General features: G+C 33.6%; 4 protein-coding genes across 4 annotated transcripts; 2 read left to right on the top strand and 2 right to left on the bottom strand.

The window, feature by feature from the left end:
- Positions 1-2,933: 2,933 nt before the first annotated feature.
- On the bottom strand, positions 2,934-7,416 carry TRIADDRAFT_32472 (uncharacterized protein; the record flags this gene model as incomplete). The annotated part of the gene is made up of 13 exons (XM_002117251.1): positions 2,934-3,060; positions 3,137-3,207; positions 3,318-3,368; positions 3,465-3,530; positions 3,617-3,775; positions 3,963-4,040; positions 4,136-4,218; positions 4,504-4,599; positions 4,682-4,767; positions 5,077-5,161; positions 5,303-5,413; positions 5,803-5,865; positions 7,380-7,416. The coding sequence occupies 13 exons, from the start codon at positions 7,414-7,416 to the stop codon at positions 2,934-2,936; spliced, it is 1,113 nt and encodes a 370-aa protein (XP_002117287.1).
- A 3,761-nt stretch (positions 7,417-11,177) lies between these two features.
- TRIADDRAFT_32479 (uncharacterized protein) lies at positions 11,178-12,000 on the top strand (the record flags this gene model as incomplete). The annotated part of the gene is made up of 4 exons (XM_002117303.1): positions 11,178-11,315; positions 11,439-11,619; positions 11,700-11,797; positions 11,905-12,000. Coding segments are annotated over 4 exons (513 nt in total), but the record flags the coding sequence as incomplete, so codon positions are not given.
- Positions 12,001-16,537: 4,537 nt separating this feature from the next.
- Positions 16,538-18,957, bottom strand: TRIADDRAFT_32396 (uncharacterized protein; the record flags this gene model as incomplete). Its single annotated transcript, XM_002117250.1, has 9 exons — positions 16,538-16,807; positions 16,904-16,948; positions 17,116-17,191; positions 17,326-17,435; positions 17,564-17,627; positions 17,818-17,963; positions 18,215-18,330; positions 18,660-18,698; positions 18,816-18,957. Coding segments are annotated over 9 exons (1,008 nt in total), but the record flags the coding sequence as incomplete, so codon positions are not given.
- Positions 18,958-21,114: 2,157 nt separating this feature from the next.
- Positions 21,115-23,949, top strand: TRIADDRAFT_61304 (uncharacterized protein; the record flags this gene model as incomplete). Its single annotated transcript, XM_002117302.1, has 12 exons — positions 21,115-21,178; positions 21,348-21,404; positions 21,795-21,857; positions 21,980-22,068; positions 22,229-22,304; positions 22,380-22,443; positions 22,522-22,565; positions 23,158-23,246; positions 23,325-23,371; positions 23,478-23,509; positions 23,594-23,667; positions 23,743-23,949. The coding sequence occupies 12 exons, from the start codon at positions 21,115-21,117 to the stop codon at positions 23,947-23,949; spliced, it is 906 nt and encodes a 301-aa protein (XP_002117338.1).
- Between the last annotated feature and the right edge of the window lie 196 nt (positions 23,950-24,145).

Here is a 24,145-nt window from a genome sequence, read left to right as displayed (position 1 = left end):
CGGACAGACACATCCGATCCGTCGAAAAGTAATACCCTAAAGATTGATGTAAAATGAATTTTGAAAATTTTTGCAAATTTGCTGACCCGGTATAAATGGTATAATCACCATGTTCGTAAATCCTTGCTGAATAAGTATGCGCTGCCATCAGACATGCATAATATTGGCAAACCTTCCAGAGAAACCTCAATTTCTATAATTTTTAGGTTTGAATCTACAAAAATATAGTCCGATGAAAAATCAGTTACAGAATTATTTTAATTTTAATTATCATTGTCAGCACGTATTTACCTCCCAAAACCGGACAAATAGTTTGTCTACTTACAACGTTTGTCTTTAGAATACAGTTCCTAAGAAAAGATAGTTAGAGTTAAATGCTACTGCATGTAATAATTACGTGCTACAATTACCATTATTAAGTATAGTATTTTCTAGCATCGTACCAGATATATAAATCGCCAGTTCTGGTTATAGCGAGGACATGGTGATCATTGCAATGTAATAAAGCGACAGCTTCGTCAAGTTGTAAAACTGGAAAAAGCCTGGAATGAACATCAAAAATTTCGTAATTGAGCAGTTAAGACTAAGGACTACATAATTTTAAATACTTTTAAAAAAGTTAAAAAAATAATAATGTACGAAAGTTGATACTAAAATACTGTAATACTAGAGCGGTTATAATCTTCATTGAACGATCCTAGATTATTAATTATAGAAAAGAATAAATAATAAATTTATATTCTTTATCCTCTTACCGCCGACCATTTATTGTAAAGACAACTATAGTTCTATTGCTGCAGGCTACACAGATAAAGTTGCTAGATTTCCAAAATCACATTAGTATTAATAAAAAAGTTATTTTCTCCTTAAATGCGAACTAAAATTCGTATTGAAATGCAAGTCAAAACACTAACCTTTTACCAGCAATAGATAAGACCTTGCCATTTAAAGCACCATCCCACAAAATTTTGCCATTGGATGTACACTTTATTTTGCTTCGCGGGTCTACGATTATAATGAACATAGAGATAATTAAAGTAATGTAAATTAAAACTTACCGATATTCATTATTAACCCATTCATAGTAATATTCATTCTTATCAGATGATAATGTAGTCATGGTTAATACCTGACGATTCGCCATTTATCACTTCAACAGTCACAGAATTTATACTTCCGCTTAATCTTGCACAATTAATCTAAAAATAAGCATATGAGGTGGCAATATTAACAAATAGTTCTTCAACAGTAAATTAATACAAAAGTATCAACCTGTAGAGTTAATTTTTGTATTATTTCGGGTATAGGTAGCACAGCTTTTGAATGTATTCCCTTGAGTGCAACAGACTTTATCCATTCAGTTTCAGATTCTGACATCTAGAAAATCCAATCCCGATATATATCAACATTAAAGGTCAATCATATGAGCAGTTACCAGTATTCCATGTGATATATAATTATAGGCTTAACAGGAAACGCTAAATTAAACATCATGTCGATGAATTATACCACTTCCTAACTACCTTATTAGCGGCGTCTCCACTTTCTGATCCTACTCCATCCATATCTAGATATAGAATATCTAACATTAAAAATAGGATCCTGCAGTTGATGGTTCAAAGCGTGTAGCTACTACTTTTCTACTATGACTATCGCAATGACAGTACATCTCTTTGTGAGCATCGCTTTTGGATGTGCTCGACATCAACTCATGCACACCTTAATTTTATGTGTATACGAGTATGTAGGTAAATAGTTACAAAAAGTAATATTTCCATTAGAATATATCAAAATAAGTTAAAAAGTATACTATAATCCAGACCTTTAAACTTTAACTTTTTCCGAGCGTCACGGTCTATGCTAGTATCAGCATTTCTTTTACTATAAAGTAGGAATACGATAAGATGTTATTTTCGGTAAGTAATAGACGGTAAATTTCTAGCAAGAAATCAGATTCTTTCGTTAATATAGTATTATCTGATGCTATGCTTACAGCATTATTAACGGTACAATCGACCGATCAGGTTCCATGTTTTCAATCTATTAAAATACGTAAATGTATGGTAACTAAAACTTGCCAGGTTAAATGATATCTATCGGATATATTATCTTACGGAATTTGGTTTATCCAGTATATTGGCGGAGTATTCATTATCTACGATACTAGAAGGAGCAAGGTTTAAAGATTTACAGATATCGTATTGTATATAGCGACATCATTCGTATATGTAATCTCCGAATAAATATTTATTGGACTAACCCACTTGTATTTGATGTAGCAATCGTAAAAGGTGTTATCCTCCGTCGGCCATCACCAGTTTTTCTTTCGATTTGACGATCTTTTACATTGCTCTATAATTAGATTAATATTTGATAAAATGACTATAACATGAAGTGTATCCAATATTGATGCGGATACATATTGCAAGTACATACAGGAATACTTCTGGCTACAGTAGGCTTATTAAGAATTGGCGGAGAGAAAGCTATCAAATAAATTATCAATGAGATCAATTGCAGCTATTGATTGTTAGTAAAACCTTTTCGTTACTATTTCATAATATTTCATGATTTAAAATATAGTATAATTTCAAATAAGAAGGAAGGTAGATAAAGCTGCAGTGACTTACTGTTGGAAGTAGTATCTGACTCTGTTCTATGCGACAACGCTTGTTGTAATTTTTTCTGTTCTACTTGATTTCGAAATACGTCAGGATTTTCAACAACAAAGGCATTTCCGACATTCATTCCATTCTCATCAACTTTAGGATTAATTCCGTAATGTTTATGAAAGAATTTTGCCTGTATTAGGAAGAGTGATAGAAGAGTTATTATTACATTGTAAGAACCAGGAAAAAATAGATTAGCTAATAACAAATTAATATGAAACACAGTATTAACAGGTTATAACTAAAAATGACAAAAAAAATTTATCAATCAATTAATTTTATCACCCTTTCATTTTCTGTTAGAGATTTTCCCAATTCCGTTTCAGAGAAACTAAAGTAAGCTACTGAGCCATCCAAAGAACAGGCTAATAACTCGTTACCGGATGAATTCCTAGTCAAGTATTAAACAATTTAAGTCACGATAGGTACAATTGCACGTTACATCTGTATAATCAAGCACTTTATACCAGGTTAAATCCGCTACGGTACTATCGAAGAGATTATTAACTACAACCACCGGTCGCTGTAGAGCAGTCGACTAAATTGAAAAATTGTAACAAACGCATCTCATTATTTAAATAATGAACATACAACTTTAGGGTCTATGATATTGGTTAATTAATTCCTGCTATGATATCAAGATTTTACCCAAACAGAAATCGAGCAATCACGGCTTCCAAGAGCGCAGTAACAACAAATCTATAAAAGATTTTTATGAAAAATTTTTTAACCATTTGTAATGTTCACATCAATAGATTTATAATGAAAAGTAGAATAACCGTAACTATACTTAACAGCAAAGCTTACATCAAATTTACTTGCTGTAGGAACATTTTCATGAAATAAGGTCGGATTAAATTTCTGAACGGTATTTAACGGTATTAATATTAGTGATGGCTGTTACTATTATATAAAATGCTATCTGAAATATAGCTACTTGAATTTACCACAGCACAAACTGCTTTTTCATGACCCACAAAATCTTTATCAACTTTCCAACCGCGTCGCTCGATAATCTTAGCTACCGGAGCAGCGTTATTATCGGCATGAGACGATACCAAGCATTGGCCGTCTGGTGACCAGCTACAACGTAGAACAAAGTTACACTGGTTATGGCATAGTCTCATTATATTGTATCTTAAGCTGCAGACATTAATGAACGGCAAGTACCTTATTCTGAGGAAAAAAGATGTTTCACCAGTCTGTTGATAAAATCATCAAATAGTCATTTAGATTCAGTGAGATAAATTCGACAGCATGTACTTATGTTCATTTGAGTAAAATCTACAGCACCTTCAAGTATGGTTTAGTAATAGCGACCTCCTGTTTCCAGTCTATTGTCCTCCATACACGTAAGGATTTATCAATCGACTACATTTATTAATTAGAAAATATTCCATCTGTTACATTTTGTAGCGAGCTATTATTGGATCAAATAACATAAATGACAGAGATTACTACACAACCTGAGATGCTAAATATTTTCCTATAGGATCCCAAGTAAGGCCTTTTACACTGCCTTGATGATCCGTAATAGTTGATATAATTTCTAAATATAACATTAAAATTTAAGATTAACTGTAATTTATTTTTTTGTGTTGAAGAATAGATTCAAAAGAGCGATAGAAATCTTTTGTAATATGTATCTAATTCAGGTTTTTATTTAAACATTATAGTATCGAGGTATATACGCAGTTTGTCTAAAATTATTGCTTTTGTGTTGACAGATTTCATTTCTACGGTCTAATATAGTATATTTTTCATAGGCCAATTTTAAAATAGTTAAGCCTGATGTTCTGTACGGCTAACAGATAGCATCCAATAAATACTATACCTGGGAAGCACTTAGCATTCCAAACAAGAATCACCCCATCAATTCCTGCAGTTGCAAGCATAGAATCGTCTGTATTCCAAGCTAAGTCAAGAACATCTATACTTCGGTATTGAAGACGTAAGCCTCGATTAAATTACATCAGATTGAAACTTTCAACAATTTTTATAAACCCCTTCACCTTCTTTATGTGAATGCAACATATGAGAGCACGTCCAATTCTCAATATTCCTGCCTCCACCAAATATAGTACTAGATTCAACACTGCTTGAAGTAAATCAGCAAATATCGAGATAGTGCTATCAGTAGTCAATTTTACAAAGAGCAATTATGCAAGGTATTTATCTTAGTTACAGTAAAATTAAGAAGGTGGCATATATTTAAAACGTATATCTTCAATAAAACCCATGTTCTATATCGCATGTATGACATTATAACATTTAATAGAAAATATTTCTTAAAGAATCCTTTAACTCTGCTATAATTGAACGAATGTCCCATTTTAGCCACGTCAGCTACTGATTAATTATCAACTAAATACGAGTTGCTTGACGAGCACTATTCAGTCTTGATTACCTTTTATGCCAAATTATCACAATACCAAGGCTACAGGACGCTAGATAGTTACCACTAGCTGACCATCGAACGCAATTTACACTATCTATTACAAAGAATCAATTAACGATCATTATTATAGGTATAGCCTTACAATAATAGGATTATTGAGTACAAAGACATTCTAATTTCGATAAAAACTTGTGAACTCAAGCTCATCCATTAATTCCACAATTACCGCCAATACCTGAGTGATTTGTCATCTTACACAACAATCTATCGCACGCTTCATTCTTCTCCTCCTCTTCCATTCTTAGTGGGGTCATATTCCAAATGCAAATCTCTCCGCAGCCTTTACCTAGTCATATTTTAAAAAAATTATCCAAAGTTCAAGCTAACTATTTCTAATCAATCCGTTATTTTCATTGTATTTCCATAATTATTAGTACAATATTCGCAAGCAAATAAAGTTCTCATAGACTTCTTAATACAGATAGCCTCTAATAGACATAATAAAAGCTTTTAGCTATTGCCAATTGCAGAGTTTATGCCGTAGTTAAGGCAATTACTGTTGTATAGGGTGTGAGGGTAAAATATGAAGTTCGATTACTAAATTGCGATCATTCACTACACCTTATGTTGAATAGATAAGCTTCATAGAATAATGGTTCCGTTTGCAGTTAATACAAGGACTACAGCACATATATTATGATTATGATATGATTATTATATTAATAATCCACCAACCTGCACCTCCAGTAGCAAGGCGCGAACCATCTGGATGAATATCAAGTGAGTAGATAGCACCGCCTAGTAATCATTTAATTCAACAGTTTAGGTGAAAGCAATGTCGTTATACGAGGTAAACTACTGCATCTACTACGCTCCACTTTGGAATAAATCAACAATTTCAGCATCAACAGAGCATTTCAGTGCTTTCAATATTTGAAACTTTACCACTTGCGTAGCAATAGTATAATTTTGCTTCTATACGACTTGCTCAACAAAGTAATAACAATGATTACAATTGACTGAGACGATTTCAATGAGATGATAATACAGAACTATGTTTCATTTCATTCCTTTTGCTCAAGGGTTAGCTGATTATAGTCGATGAGATGCTGTACGCCAAATTCACTGCAGCCAGCCATAGCGTCACTTCAAAACGATTGGCGTTTGTTTATGTTGGAGCATAAAGTATACCAAATTGTGCCGTCAAGAAATTCAACTGAATAGCGGAGTAGCATTGATACTCTTATTTCTACCCGTTCTGCTTATGGTAATTAATTTGAGACAAGCTGCTGATGCAATACTCATCTAATGCAGATAATTCGTCATAACCATAAGTCGGAAAAGGAGAGTGGCTGCTTATGTTATGTTAGCGTTTGTAATTTGCATGTACAAGTGTACAATTGTACGCGTGCATGCTAACATTATTTTAAAGCTTGTCTTTTATGTAGGCAAAGATGAAGTACTAAGAAAAAAAAATAACTAAAGCGCAATTGTAACAGTAGAAATAAAGCATTCTAACTTGAATGCGTACGCTGCATTGTTCATATTCCAGTCGTTGTGAGTGAGATACATGATGTGCAAATAAGTGTGTCCGTTGCATTGACTATGTAGTAGAAAGGTAAGAAAACTTGTCAATATGATGATTATTTCCACTAATCACTATGTGTGTGTACTAGTATTATCATAGAGTAATTAGGATAAGAAATGTTGTATCGGCAGAGTATAATCATGTATAATACATATACACAAGAATAATCTTGTCATCATTTGCATCGTAACAAGAATGGAAACTGCAAACAATACCAATTGAGGACTTGTATAAGCTAAAGGTAAAAATGGCCGATAATAAGAAATCGAGCAAGCAAGGGTTATGGATTACTCCTATTCCCTATGGAAAAAATGATGTAGCATCAGAACTAAAGGCTTGCTGCAACAGCTAACACTAGACTTGTTTGGATTGACTCCACTGTCAAGGAGAGTATGTGGTCCTGTAGCGGATAGCGTGCCAAATACAGTATGGCAGTAGGACATGTAATTCAATTTGTTGTTTGGACACCGTCCATGATGATTACAATTATTAAACTGTCCACTCCTGCTAACACTGTGGACATGATCGCTATCTCTTCCCTATCCGTTAGTCCGATAGGATAACGGAACCCTCTTTGAGGTTGGTGAATGCATAAAGATGATGATTCAAAATGATGCCATTTCTTGGCCAATAATTATAATTAATATCAAGGTCAACATGCAAAAATGCCTGTCGATGGAAAACATTCATCTCTACCGGTCATGATTGAATACACCATAGCTACCTTCATGTTCGATCCAATCTGGCTTGACTAGCTTCATTTCAAGTGTATGGACGTGTGGATAATTGCTCTGGCAAATGATGTTAACATTAGCCAAGGTAAAGAGAAGGAGAGAACTTCCACTACAGAATAAGCTGGTCAAGGAAATGGATCCACTCAACGTCAGCACAAAGACATGGACGACGGCGTACTGTACCTTTTACGCGTATTGAAGGTACGCTTCAGTAAGATGAGTGTGCAGACGGACGGTTGGACAGTCATAACACGGTAGCACTTGACATCGTGGAGACATACGGCGTCCGCTGATGTTGTCATATTATTCGGTTATTGACTTGCAGCGATGTTGATGTTGTCATACCATCGTATAGGACACTATCGCATGTATTGTACAGTAAGCTGGAAAATAGTCAACTTGGCGCGCGTTGATCCTACAATACCACTTGAATCGACGGTGATACTGAGTGGACTCAGTCCGAGCTCGAGCGCAATGGAGGGAGCATAGAGGTAAAAGAAAGTTGAAGTAATAATTTCTACTAGGACAGAGACCGAGTAGATTCTCACTATTTTTCCAAGTTGATCCCAGGCTTTTCTTTCACATTGGTCATGAGCATTGTCGATTCTACAGTCTGTTGTCCAATTTGGATGTGCGAGTGAAAAGACATTACTCGCAAGGAGGGATTCCATTTCGGGTAAACCTTTTGTTAGCCGGTGCAATCACTACTGGCAACAGAGCCATTTTGACGGTCATATATAATTAGAATATAAGAAAAGCGATAAAGTAAGTAATCGATCAACGAGCCATTCGTGTAGACCGTATAGTAATTTGCTTTTAGCAGACTACTACTCGCATAGCATGAGCGCAACGAGCTCCTTGATACTATCTCAAACTCGAATGACCGAATCAAGAATGGATAGTGGGCAGAGACCAGGACTTGCTTAGCAGTCTCTCGATGGAAAGTGCAATAGCGATGCACCAATGGATTGGTTGGTTTGAGGTGGAAATATATCCGCATATAGTGGAGTACAGTAGTGTACAGTAGTTTACGAATCGAGCAGAGTGCAGAAACAAATAGTATACTATCATGAGTAATCATGACCGATATTCATGCAATGGATACGAAGGCAAAGGTAGATACTGACGAAGACAGTCGCTGTACCTTCAGTAGGATGAGAATGAAATGCTATAAAGTGGTAGTGTCGTTGATTGGCCTATTTCCTGTTACTTTCTTCATTCTACCTACTGTATTCCATTCAGTCTAGCGCTTGATCAAAGCGTCATACAGTCCCAAATAGCGGTAAAGAAGCCATATTTAAACACCACACATCAACATTTGTCTAGGCCATCAAAGCAGTCTCGTCTAGCCTGCGCTTAACAAAAGGTGTTTACTAAACTGTTGAGCCAGCCATCCACGACGTACCTGTATCCTACTGATTGTGGTCCTAGTACAGTACTGTACTGTACTGTTGGCTAGGCTTGGTGCACAATGTACAGTACTGTAGTACTGTATCGACTAGTAGAATAGAGTTTGGACCAATCTCAAGCCATTTCCTGCGACTGAGCCTCCACTCCATGTCAACTTGCAAGAGTGGCTATCATGTCTAGCAGTCATTCTCCTTTCCAATAATCTCATTTTTAGTGGATATGGCGGTCAAACGAAAGAAAAATGGATACAACGATCAAAGGACGCATTTTACGCCAATTCGATCGATTATTAAAGAGTATTTTGCAGTAGTCATGGCTTTCAGCATCCTCTTAATTTTAAGTGCTGGATTTTTTGCCTCAACGTAAGTTTGTCCTTTTGTTGTCTCTTGGCTTTCTTTTCCAGCCAGTTCATTACTTTGATCGCAACAGTAGTAGAGGACACTTCTGGTGACGAGATGAGATCCGGACTCTTCCAAGATCGATCGTTTACAAATGGAGTCTAGTACAATGATATGGAAATAATCATTCTAGTAGGGACTGCCGCTTTGTTTTCGAAGCCAGTTCTACTCTTGAAGAGTACTGTAATCACCTATATGAAAATGTAATAAGACCCAGACTCTTTCAAGCTCTACTACAAATAGGACAATATGAATGCAGTCATTGTGCAATCAGTCTAATAATCTATAAGCGTTCCAATCGCGATCGTCAGTGAATGGTTGAATATTGTCCGTTGATGGAAAAAAAATTATTTATTCTTTGATTTCTACGTTGAAAGGATAGAGTGTTGAATCACTTCAGGCGCATTCATTCAATCTGGCCTAGTTTTACCAGTAGAAGGATACAGTACAATATACAAATAGTTATGTAATTTGGCGTACTCTCTCTATTCTCCATAACCGGTATTAGTCTCCGTTTTCAACCCATTGCTTACAAGATGGTGATGAATCCGTTTGGAGCAGTTTGATAGTTCAATTATACCTTATTACATCGGAGGAGTAGATTGCAATAAACTGTCCTGGAAGGAGTACAGTACATACAGTTGATGTGAACAATAACTTACTATGATACAGTTTTACCTTTTAAAACCATTCTTATGAAATTAGACTGTGCGTGTTATAGGCTAGGAGCTCTGAACGTATTTAGATTATATTAACGTACTATGGTCAACTTTTTCTTACAGGCTCATACAAAAATCAAATTGTAACTTTAGGTTAAAGATCCACTCTACCCAACTTGTGTATTGTTACGACGTACTGTACAATGTACATATATATATGTTATATATAGCGTAGGCTACATTTTTATGCTTTGTCTAATAAGCTAATAGTTGGTAATCTCGTAGAAGAAAATAGTCTCTATTTCCGGGAGATAAGTAATGCTTTAAATGCTGAAAAGGAAAATTTCAAGAGTCCAATATTTCATTACAATCAAAATGAGTTCAAAAATGACATACAAGATGAATCAATTTTGGGGACCTTACCGGTAGCAGTTTGGACTAGTTGTTATGGTTACACCTTAATAGCTTTTTTTCTCGAATACCAATCGTTAGGAGATAGATAGATTCAATGTTAAATTCCAACGTTTACGACTATGTTCTGATGAATAACCTCATCATTAGCGTCCTATTAGCAAATACCGTATCGCATAAGTAGACGAAAATAGCAGGCAAAATACCCTAAACGCGTCAAGGTCTGGAAATGTTCGGTTAGTCATATTAACATTGCAATGGTATGCTCCAATAAACCAGACCTTGAGCATAAGGACTTCCACTTGCAACGTACAATATGATAATATTTTCATTTGCATGCTATTTGTAAGATCACGATATCACAAATATTCTCTTCTACATTGTTCTGTTATTATCATCTATTAAAATATATATACACTAATTAACATATGCTTTATAGACTCATCACCCCCTTACTGTGATCAAATATTTCTGAATGCAAACTCTATCTTTCAAATCACTTTGTTATCGAAGCAATATTAACTAATTGTTGTTCATTAACGTTACCGTTTGCATTGCTATTATTTAGTTGTCAATATTACATCATTGAATTCCATACTACTGGAATTGTTATTACTTCCGTTATGGCTGCAATATTTTTATTCATCGTTGCGCTATTTCTACGTGTCGCTTGCATGGACCCTGGTTATTATCCTAGAGGTAATATCTACAATATCAATTTTCCTAACGAGGATTGCGTGTATGTTATCTAATTTATAGCATGAGTACGAGATTTTGACGTGGCCCTTAAACATGATATGCCATGTGTATGCTTAAGTCATAGCATGAAACATAAGCCTTTTCATTGCTGAGCTTGCTAATGACTACTTCTTTAATTTTTTAAATTTCAGCTTTTTGGCATTCCAGTTTTGAGGATGATTTTCGAACACCTCTTTATAAAACCGTAACCATCCGTGATATTTCCATTAAACTTAAATGGTGTGATACCTGCCATTTTTATAGACCGCCACGTACATCTCACTGCAGCATTTGTGACAGTTGTGTTGAGGTTAGTTTAAAGTTGTATCATAATAAATTATCCGATCATGTAAGATATTATCCGTTAATCACAGTACCGGGGGCACAATATACCGATGCATTCACGACCATAAAATTTCATCCTTTTTTCTAGGGATTCGATCATCATTGCCCTTGGTTGCATAATTGTATTGGACGTCGAAATTACCGATACTTCTTTATCTTATTACTGTCTATTACAGCGTACGGAATTATTGTATGCACCCTAACAGTTATTCATATCATTTATGCAGCTTCTAATGGAGATGAGATTGCCTTTCCGTATCCTTTTAACAGTATTTACTATAGTTTAACTGTCATTCTTCTGTTACTACTACGCGTTATAACCTTTCTTTAACAAAATCAATCAGTATAGCATGTTTAAGCATAAGTGGATTAATGCTTGTACCCGTTATAGGACTGACTGGCTTCCATTGTTACTTAGTCCCCTTTAATAAATCTACCAATGAATATGTTAGTAACGTGATTATACTACCGATCAATATACAATTTCAATCCACTTTTGAGGTCATGTATAATTAGGATAACAATTATTAACGATGTTAATTATATTATCATAGATCACGCAAAAATTTAATAATATACCTAATCCTTACGATCGTGGTTGTTTAAATAATCTGATATATATGTTCTGCCATCGTCAACAACCAAGGTAATTTGTCGTAGATATTACTCTGATCTGATACGGAGCTATAATTCCTTCTACCGTTTGTTAAGAAAATTAAATTACGATGCACAGATATGTACATTATCGAAGCGCAGAAAAGAAAGATGTAGAAAAAAACGATCAACATGACCGAAATAGATTCTTAGCAATATATAATCCAAGGAAGGTATACGTAATAATGTACTATCTTTTAGTTATAGGACTAATAATAAATAAAGATAGTTACAATCTACTGCATAATATCAGAAATTGCCAATTTTACAATTCTAAATGATATTGAGTTGTATGAAAATAGAACGTATAAATGTTATAATCTTGGCATAGATTCACAGTTTAGAGGATAACTGCCACAGTTTGGATGGCTATTCTCTTGGAAATGGAAAGATTAAAGTCTACGAAGCTACTGTATGAAATTACCTTACAAGTCCAAATTCTGTAACATACGTTTATATTTTGCCTTAAAAATATCTATGCATCTATCATGCTTTTATTGCGATGATTGTAATATGGTTGTAAAGCAATTTTTAGGCCTTGTATACATATGTACAGTATCGTATATGAGCGTATACGTATGCATTTTATATGATTCCAGTTAACAAAGCACTTATCAAGATTCATATTTCATTGGGCGCTACCTTGATTGCAGTAATAACTGAATGAATTTTTTGGCGAAACGAGTACAGAAATTTTGCTTCTGTAAATAAAATATATTTGATAGTCCAGTGTCTGTATAGGCGTACATCTACAGCGTATAATGTTAATGTCTGTGTATTAATTTTGTTATTAGATTAATATGTTTTTACTCCTCATTCTGTAGTATTGATGCTGGATTATAATTAGTTTTCCAATTAGAGCAAAGTTTAATAATTATCAAGTAATGTTAATGCTATTCTACGTATACCAAGAAACTAAAAGCATCTACTATAAATTAGTATATTGCATTTTAATTTTATATAGCTGAAATTGTTTCAGACTGATGTAAAAGCCTGCCTAAACCAGGTACTTACTATCTCGTACCTCTAGTAGACATAGCTAAAGTAATTGCATTTACAGCACAGTACTTCAAATAGCTACCGTTTTATAGATGCGGAGTAATGGAAAATTTTTACAATTCTGTAAGGTAGCACCACCCAGTACTATTGTAACTGAAGACAGTATCACTGAATATATATATATATTAACAGCTTATAATGTCTTACTGGAATCTATTATCACAAGTTCTTCTACGTCCTACCAGAGTAATGATATTCATTAGATTGAAAATTAAAATTTATTAAAAAATGTCACTAAAATCTTGAAAAATTTACGCACTTACGTCATAATAACGACTTATCTTATTGTAAGATTATGGATTTGGGACTCGATATCATATAAATTTACTGCTTAATTTTAGCCTGACGTGATGTCCATTTACATTTGATGCATAGTGCACTGATTCTATGTTAACAAGATATTTCAACAAATTAAAAAATGCCTAGATAAATTCTATGATAAGATATACTCTCTATAGCGTATAAAAATCGATAAAATCCAAAACTTATAAAAAGTGTGATCTTATTTATAATCATATTAATTATATAATAAAACGCAAAGATTTATGTTACATGATCTCGAAATATTTTAAATGAAACTATACAAGAATGTAAAGGTTTGCTTTAATTTTTCGTCTTTATTTGGACAAGTCAATCATCTTTTACTGTATGCCAGGGTTTCGATCGTTGTTCTCTTGGAAGTAACAAGGTTAAAGTATACTAGGCCACTGTATGAAAACTACCCTGCGAGTCAATGTCTCAGTTATATTTTACCTTAAGAATATCTTATCCATCAATCTAGCTTTTATAACAATAATTATAATATGATTCTTACCTAGTGAATCAAGTTTTAATTGGTACGTGAACTGATTTTTTATCCTATGTGATTTGCTATACAAAATATTTGTATATTACAATTTAGCTTTATACATGTTAAAGAATAGTTGCAGGCTATTGCAGGGCCGTGCCGTAAGCTAGTAATTACAATCTCGTAACTGAGGCAAATATAGCCAAAGCAACGGTATTAATAGTACCTCAAACAACTACTGTCCTAAAAATGCAATGCGATCGAAAATATTTTTATAATTCTGTAATGTGGCGCTACCAGAAATTAGTTTGACTAAAAAACGTAACATCACTGCTACCAAAGTACAAATCATTGATACGGTTGAATATTGAAATTAGTAAAATGTCTCATGGAAATCTTGATAATTGGTTTGAAGTCATGAGTATAGGTCACCGTGATGAATACAGTAATGGGTACTCAACGTTATATTAAATTTTATTGCTTAAAGTTTACTGTGACATGAAATTCATTTATATTTAATGCATGCGCATTGATTATAATTATACTCGTATATTTATGTTATAGATGAACGAGTATTTTAAACAAACCAAGAAATATCTAGATAAATTTCAAAAGTCTATAGAATTGAAACATCAAATAAAATACAGAACTTGTATGAGCGTAACCCTATTATTGTTATACGTGTATTACCGTAATAATAAAATAGAGGAAATTATGTTACATGATTTTGAAATGTTTTGAATGATACTATACAAGAATATAAAGGTCTAACCGTGATTCTTCTACGTGGTTTCGACAAGCAGGTCAATTATAAGAATTCATGATATATGTAAGACTCAATGCTAAAGTATGACACTCTAAGGTATTACAGCGACTTCCTTCTTCTGCAATTTTAAATTAAAAGGCTGATGAACTGCCTAGTAATATAAATATATTACATAATTTGATCCAATTTACTACATATTGAACAGTAGGTAGTATTTTTAGGGAGTCCATAAATGGGGGTATTTTGAGGAGTAATAAATCCTTTATCATTTGGACTTTATCGCTCTGGCATAGGTTCACATGACATCAAGCGATGAAAACATGTTGCACTAAAATGTAAAAACCAAGCAAAGCTTCTATAATAAGTATAGCTAAATATATTATCGATGCTAAAGCAGCTTAGTTATGCCAGTGTGGCGAACACTTAAATTCTAAATTTTCTTACTCTTTTGGCTTAAATCGAGTAACGTGGCCAATAAACTAACTCAAACAAAGTCTAAATACTAATAGTTACAGTTTACCTCAACAAATTTTCTCACGGTGTTAGGGGTAAAGCAGGGTATTTTTTGTAAGCCAGCAATCTATTAGTTTAAAGATAAGCATACAGATTAAATTTTGAAATCAAGTAAAAATCATAATTTGTCGATGTTGCATACAAAGATATTAAAGAGCTTACATCAGAAAATTCTCCGTTTATATTCCTAAAGTCAATAATGGCTTTAGCTTTTTTTTTACCAATAGTATTTAGTAATGTTAAACTTTTACAGTCTCCTTGGTTCAAGATACGAAGTAAATCATCAACTGAAATAAAAGCAACAAACTGAATTATTTACATATGTTTTAACTTTTTAATTCAATAAATTGATAATCTCTCTTAACGCTAATATTAGCTTTTCACGCCTCTATTGATAAATGGTGTTTGAATAAGATTTACGAAAATCATATACATGCAAGTCTAGTAAATTAAGTATAGTGTTGATATTACAAAATTAATAATTATAATCAGACTTACTTTGTCTAGCTGTTCTATCGTCGACTTTCCGCAACATATCTAATAAGGTATTATCATCACTTAACTTTTTACTGCAAGTGATCGGCTTTACGTCCAATGCCTGTTTATTCACGTTGTGTAGACGATGAACCTTCAAGTTATCAAGTTTATTTTCGATAGGCTTAAGGGCTATAGAAGACAAATTTTTCGTCACTCCAGCCGGACGTTTATTAAATTTTGAATTCTCTTTGCCGTTTAAGACGTTTATCGAATCTGCTCTGCTATTCTTAGTAGCTGTTGCAACCCTTGGCAATGCACGTACCAATTCCTTTTCTACTTTGGATCTAATGCCATCAAGCTGAGAATTGCTTTCAGGAAACATATTCGTTAAACACTGGAGTAAGGCTTTAGTCTGTTGCTCCTGCCTTGATAACATTTTTTTTTCAAATTCTGCCAATTGATACTTAATTTCAGTATCACTGGAGGAATAATAAAGAAGATATTCGATCGGTCGGCAAGTCCTGGAAATTCGGAAGTATGACATAAACACAGCATAATATAATACTTACTTTCCGCATTTATTGGATGAAATACCAGGCGAACTATCATGCGTGCCCTAAAATGAAAGATTCGATCAGAAATATGCAAGCGTACCTACAGCAATAGCATAAACTAGTTATTAAACTAAGTAATCTAGTTTACAGTTAAAAATAGACACAGCAATAAAGCTTTTTCAAAATCTCAAAAATATCATAAATTTTTTGCTGCAGTTGATTGATTATCAGCACCAAGACCAAGATATGATTAAATACAAACGCTGCTGTAAAATATAATACTTACAATTTCGTGTTCAATATGAACAATTTCGGAAGATTTCTTTTTCTGGGTTTTTAAAATAATTTTATTACAAGAAACATAATACAGTAGGTGATCAAAGCATTACACAAGATATAATTAATATAAAAGCAATTTGATCACATACTTTATTATTTTTATCATCCTCTGCCGTGGAAATTCGACGCTTTCTTGTTTCTGACAAATCATGACGTGGCTTGATGTTTTCAATCTGAGCAAAAGGTTTATTTATAATATTTCTGGATTTCGATGCAAATTGGAGTGTATGATAGGTGCTGTAGTAATCTGATTTGCTGGCAGAGACAGTAGTTATGATGCAAGAATGCGCACTACCGCCAATGGAATCCTATCCAGATATCCACAATTATAATTATACGCGTATTAGTATTCACTCGCATAACACTCGCTTACCTACTAGGCATATATTTACAAGATCGCTCACCTGTAGAAGTCGAGTTAACTTACTCTCCCTATACGGAATCCTAGCCTACAATTCATAATTATGAATATAAATACAACACACATGGTCAATGTAAACATTTTGTACAGATTAAAACAATATAAAAGTTTTTAAAATAGCGATGAAATTGATTGAAAGGTGTTGTGTCATACGAAGAAGTTCTGGAATAAAAATGATTACATTGATAATCTCACCAGTTGCTGATTTAAAGCTTCAACAACTTTTCCCAATACAAACAACGATGAATTGATAGTCCCGCTTTCTTTTAATCTATTTTACATAACAACATGGTAATGAGATAAAGCAACATGAATTATGCAATTATAATTATTCGATGTGGTGTATCGATATGTAATATCCTAACTAACAGAGATGTTGTAAGTCACAAGTATAATTAAGAGCACAACCTTTCTCCACTATTGCCAGTTCTCCTATTATCTTCCGATCCAGCTAAATCAATTAAGTATACTTTACTATTGAATCGCTCTAATGTAGAATTATCCGTTTTTTCAACCTGTAGAAACACAATCAATTGTAATTACTATCTAGCACATCACAAATATATTCCGATTCAGTAGTGAAAGAGAAGAATATTAAACGATGAAGTAACTGCTGCTAGAAATATCTAGTTAGATACAGTACTTTCAGTAGCAATACGGAATGACTTCGACTCGACTGGCGGTTGAGTTTTGTTGCTGCTACTCTCCTAAATAATAAGAGAAGTTAAGCAGTTAAATAATTATGAATTTTTAATGAACAATACCATAACTCTGTTAATGAAAGTATTTTATAACCAACGAGCCACGAGCTTCTAGCTTACATTAATAAGGTAATTTAGCCTGTCGTTGACTTTGTATTTTATCTTAATTTAGGCTAGTATGTACAATACTACTAACCTGCCGTTGTTACCTTTCATAAAGACTTTGCAAAATTCTTCAAAACTACATATTGCTGACTCTGCTAAGTCACCGACAACAATTTTACCAGATTTGTTTTGATATAAATTTAAATCTTTGTTTCCACTGGCTATGAGGTCGTAAATCTATCAATTTTGCATTATTAAATTCAATAAAATCTACATTAGAAATTTTAGGGTTAGACATAGCTGCAAGGACTTTAAATTTATGATTAACGGAGATGTATGAGGTTTTTGACAAGTAAAATTTTTCTACAACTGAAACTGTGGACTGTGATTATTCAATATTTATGCTAAGCAATCTATGATACTATATTGTAGTAGAATCCAATCGGTTAAAATTTATCTTGCATTACTGCAGAAAACTACGTAGTTACCTTCTCCTGATAAACTTCAAGGTACGACATGCTAATATTATATTTCCAGTTTTTATGTAACTTATGTTGTTTAGAGGTATAAGAAAAAATCTCATTAACTGCCATGGGGATTAAGCCTAAAGAAATATAAGGAAAGTGTACTTGATTTATATAGATAGATTAATCAATAATATTAGCTATCATAGCTACAAACAATATCAGGTAATTTAATTAATAAAGAATAGGAGAGCTAATAAAGAAAGGATTTAATTGTCTCTAGCTGTTTCGTTATTACATGCAGTATCAACATAGGCGCAATACTTTCCTATAGACAAGCTGCACGTAGCAGTAGGATTTTTATAGTGACGATAATTAAATAATTAATGATGGTTAGCCGTTATAGCCTTCATTTCAGTTCATTTATACATGGTAAAATTACTGTTACAGGTATTTCTAGGCATATTACCCGGATCACTTTCATTTCCTATCATGGTATACGTTTTGCCTACGTGAAAAGTTTTAAAGTATCAATGAAATAGTATGATTTTATGATAAATCGGCATGGGTTACAATTAACATCAGTAACATCAATCGATTTGTTTCTACTGTACTGTTTCAATACCAGATCCTGTTGCTCCATAGGTAAAAATGCTGACATTGTGACCGTCGAAAACGTGATTTAGTAAGGGTTGAATAGATCTTTGAAAGATCTCTTGGTGATCGCAATCGCTGTTGTAACATCGATCAAACCTAAAAATAGTCGTAATTTATTAAGTCATCAATCATTGCAGTGTTAATGAGAAAACCAAAGTTTCGGGAACTCGAGTACTCGTAAACAAGATGCACTGAAGCTGAATTGGAGTGTTCTTAATCATTTCATCATTATTAATTGTAAATCTTAACTATTACCGCATTGAATTCTATTACTTATTATGTAATACGAACTTGAAGCGAATTGTATCGTCGTATCTATAATTCCATAAATCAACTGTTTGATTGTCGTCACAAATCCTTAGTGGTGATTCATCATCTATTGATGACCTAACTCTAAGAACAACTTGGACAGATGCCATGTTTCTAGTTTATCTGTAAAATTGATCATAGCTAAAGTTAGTTCAATTGGTTATGCTATAATTTAGCTAATACTGTACAAAGTGAACGAGTTAAGAGACTAGATAAAGAGCTGGCGCAGCCCATCCTTAGCTCTCTTCTGCTAATGGACTAAGTGACCATGAATAAATAAGTTCGCATACATATTATAATATTGTTTGTGATGCATACCGAAGCAATGTACAGAATGTACAGCCTGATTTCTGTTTTATAATAGCTCCTCTCTCACTACTCGAACCAACATGTAGTACGAAATAGCATTTATAGAAAACTATGACAACGACAAGATTTGCTCACTCACCACAGAGTCACCAGTACAGCAATCTTGAAGACGATAAATAACCCGAACCCTAAATCGATCGATCTACGATTACTGTATACTATATTTTATAGCTAATTAATACCGAGCATTGCACAGTAATATAACTGATCAGCAGATAACTGATTAAGGCATTCACTGTACAGTATACTCATGAAATTGACTTGATCCGAAAGTAGTTATACCAATGAATTGCTTTATATTTTGGCAAAGTAGGTAGCTAATGAAACAGTATTGGGTGTCGAAGTGAACCAATCAAGACCAAAATTCGATTTTGCTGCTTAATCCAATCCAAAAGGCACTCTTCCAACCTACCGTACCGCACTTTACTTACAGTACAGCACTGTACTGTAGTGTTCAGGAATCTAGTTGTGAGCGGTCAAAATTTGAATTTTGACCGCCAATCAAAGTTTGATCATATGATCCGACTTGGTGTAGTGTACAGTGTACAGTACAGAACATGGTACAGTACTCTGCACTGTACCCTACAGTGTACAGTACTGTACAGTGTACAGTACAGTGTACTGTACAGTACAGTACTGTACCGTAGTATTTCGGACATGGCGATTGGCGAACTAATGCATCGACTCACAAGCTGTAGATTCCCAGACGGAGGCATTGGCATTGGCAAGCTGCAGTTGCATAATTTGATTTGCACACATTTAGATTGATCTCGAAGATGCCTCTTAACGAGAGATGGTGTGGCAAATGTTCAAACTTACTGGAAGAGCCTTATATCCTGTGTAGCCAGTGTGAATAATGTCTGTATTTGCTTGCAGGTATAAATGGACATATACACGCGTAGTCGAAATACGTAGAATAGTGAAGTAAACTTGATAGGATTGATTTGTAAACTTTCTGTGCTTTATCTTGTGGTAAAGTAATACGAGCACAAATCTCTATTGTAAATGTAACCTGTTTTGGAATTGGTGACAAGCAGGCTAATTACAGCCAAATTTTAGCCTGCTGCTGGTTATTCATTCATTCGCAATATCTAAATGTTTTGTTTCGCCCGTGGAGTAGAATTTGGTACACATTGCAGTGATCATTCCTACGAGATAGTGGTAAGGGCGACATTAAAGAAAGTACTAACTGTTCAGTGTACAACAATTACGATAGCGCTGTACTGTAGTTCTGTCATCCAGTTCTGATAGAATTGAATTCACTTCGGTTTAAATATTCTGCATGTATTATTATCATATTTTTACGTTATTTCGAAAGTATTAGTATGAAATGTAGCATATACAACAAATTCATTCTAGAAAATAATATAATACGTGTATGCTATCCCAATGACAGAGAAACAACTTCACACTATTTACAACGCATTGGACTGCTGGTGAAGAAACTAAATTGCTGCAGTTGATAAATGAATTTGGATGCGGTAACTGGTATGGATCGGCATTTAATTCTTCTTTCGTATAATTAATTTGCTCATCAGAAGATCTCCACAATTCATACATAGGCTTGATATCGTAAAACACTTTCCACTATGATTTTAATTGCTAATGCTAGGACTGAAATAGCCAAACAAATAAGAACTAAGAATAAAGACGGTCAGTTGTATCCACCCAATTAAATTTATCTTCACTGACTAAAGTCCCCAATATGGCTACTAATATTAAATTCTATTCTAATTATATATATAATAATGAAAGAGATTGATAAGATGTGACCAGTAGAAAATTGTACGTATTTATTCACTTTTCTGTCTTTGCTGTTCAGAGTGTGAATCACATTACAATTCCGTGTATATAAATAACCCCCAAGGGATACTACCAGGTACAAAACTTGTGATGATTGAAAGTTATTTAGCGAAAATAGTATATATGTATTGACTATGAAATGCAATCAGTCAAGTTGAAACTTATTACATGAAAGAGTAAAGTTCGTGCCAAATCGTAAAGTTTTGGCAGTGATTATGTGATGAAATTTTACTGTCTGTCATGTAAATTATTGGATGGAATCAGTAAATAGTATTCGTGTCGACTCAGGTAGTCAACAGATCTATCCTTTAAATTATTATCTAGTACAATCCAGTCGTATGACGAAAATTTCTTCAGTCTATATCTTACAATACGTACCTAAATAATATAATGTTAGGGTTATTGAAATTCTCTACATCATGCTTTCTTGGAATTACTATTGAGCTTGTTTATGTTTAACTGACAGTCTTTAAGAACGAATTGCAGGATTCTAAAATCAACGAATCCGTAAAACTTATCACGTACGAAGGTAAATTCAACTCTTAATAGTGTACACAAGAATTGTCATCGATCTGTAATGTCAAACCAAACTGTGGCTGTATCAAGTCCTGATAAGTGAAAATTAAATATATATATATAAATTTTACGTAGCTAATGAAGATCTATGTCGCTATACCATTGATTCGCCACAGTCGTACGACCTTGCCGGTTATATTTCTCCGAGGGCAGAATTCGAAATTGTAAGTTACAATTCTATAATTGGCGATAAAATACAGCGGTAACAATTATCCTCTACAATATATCATGTTACGAAGGCAAAATAGCTTATAACGATCAAATTATTAGTTGTCTGTATTTGAATAATTTTAACGTGATAATAATATACTTGAATTGATGTAGGAATATGATAACTTCGCGGAAAGTATATTACAGGATGTTGCTGAACCTGAGGAAAATGATGCAGATATATCGAGAGGTAGCGTAATATGTAATTTATAAATGTCACTGTATAAGTAAAAAAGCTTAATGTATTCTTAATCATTCGCTTCAGAATATAAGTATGCAATGTTGAGTATCTATAACTTTAGATTGCAGCAAAGACAGCTTCGTAAAAGGTACTATTATGCAATTCCATTGAATACTACAAATATTTTTCTATACGTATAATGATAAGGCAATTGTTCATTTATTAGATTTGTGAAAGAATACGGGCTATTAAACATCAAGAAACAGCAAGGTAAAATATATACGCCAAAATACCAAGCTCCAAATCCATTCTTATGTAATTTTTATATATTCCACTGATAACATCAGTAATAGATCGAAGGGCCGACCGAACTATTCGGTAGGTACTTTTTATTAGCCAATGTCTTGCAGTAACTTTACAACTTCAGCAATATTGTATTTGTACACCATATCAATGCATTTAGCAATTTGCGAGAACAATTCGTAACCTTTGCACGTTTCCTGTCCCCTGAAGATTACGAAAAACGTATACAATTAATTCTGTGTAAGTAGCCGTAAAAATAAACATAAATATTCTTCACATACATCAATGTCACCGTATCCTATATAACCTCGTGTGTGTATGTGATCACTGTAGTTGCCTCATAGCTCAAGGATATCGTATTAATTACAGTAGTCATATCTTTGTAACAATAGTTGAAAGCCAGCTTCTACAACGGATTAACAAACTTAAAGAATATAGAATTAATGGGATTACATCTATTCGCGGTAAAGACGATCTATCTAAATATTGCTATAGTAGATTAATTCAATTCTGTATTACTCGATAGTTAAGATGAGATAATAAAATCGTATAATATAAGGATGCAATATTTATGAGCAATTAAAACGCAAACGGGAGGACGAAAGAATGAGACATCATCATCTCGAAGATACATTAAGTGCGCTAAAGGTGAGCTGATCGACTGCAGTGTATGTATAAAAGGATCACAAATCTCAAATTTTTTATTTTATTATCTAATTACTACAGAACTTTTCTTACTATCAACGCTACATTCATAGACAATTTACAGCGGGGTTAGTAATTTCTTATTAGCTTACATAACATTCCTGCTCAATCATGGTAATTGCCTAACACATTTTGCATATTATTAATAAATGCATTCATGCTTCATCTACCCAGAAATGAGCCTTACAAACCCATAGTACCTATGCGTAAGTCAGCACTGATACGAAATTATATGCCAATTAGTAAATAGGTAAGTCATCTTACGCTAGTAACCTTGATATTTTATAAAGGTCGTAAACCGGCACCAAGATTAGATATTAGTGGCGCACCAGAACTGGAAAAATTAGATGATGACGAAAAGGAAGTAAGTTTTTGTGTTCAAGTAATTTCTTTTTGTTTGAAGTACAGATCTCACTGAGCAATTTCTCTTTGTTTTTAGCTGTGCTCACAACTTAGGCTCTTACCCAAAGCTTACATTGAATACAGAGATATATTATTGGCAGAGCACCAAAAGCAAGGTTCGCTTAAACTAGCTCAAGCTCGAGTTCTTATTAGAATTGATGTAAATAAAACTAGGAAATTATACGACTTTCTATGTGAAAAATCTCTGATTTCTGCGAATCCTCTTGATGGAAATGGGGTCTAAACTTAGTATTATTCAGTAAAAACGAACTGTACTTAATTTTTTATATTTATTTCAATATCGAAATGTTGCGTTTATGTGTATTGCAGCATACTGTATATATAATATGATAATATAATACTGTAAATAACTAAATGAGACTATTTGATTAAAGAAACTTCAATAGATTGACTTGATGGTGTCAATGCTAAATAGAAAT

This window comes from Trichoplax adhaerens, genomic scaffold (genome assembly GCF_000150275.1).
Source record: "Trichoplax adhaerens TRIADscaffold_23 genomic scaffold, whole genome shotgun sequence".
Lineage (NCBI taxonomy): Eukaryota > Metazoa > Placozoa > Uniplacotomia > Trichoplacea > Trichoplacidae > Trichoplax > Trichoplax adhaerens.
Note: the sequence above shows the minus strand (reverse complement) of the source record. Positions and strands in the feature narration are given on the sequence as shown.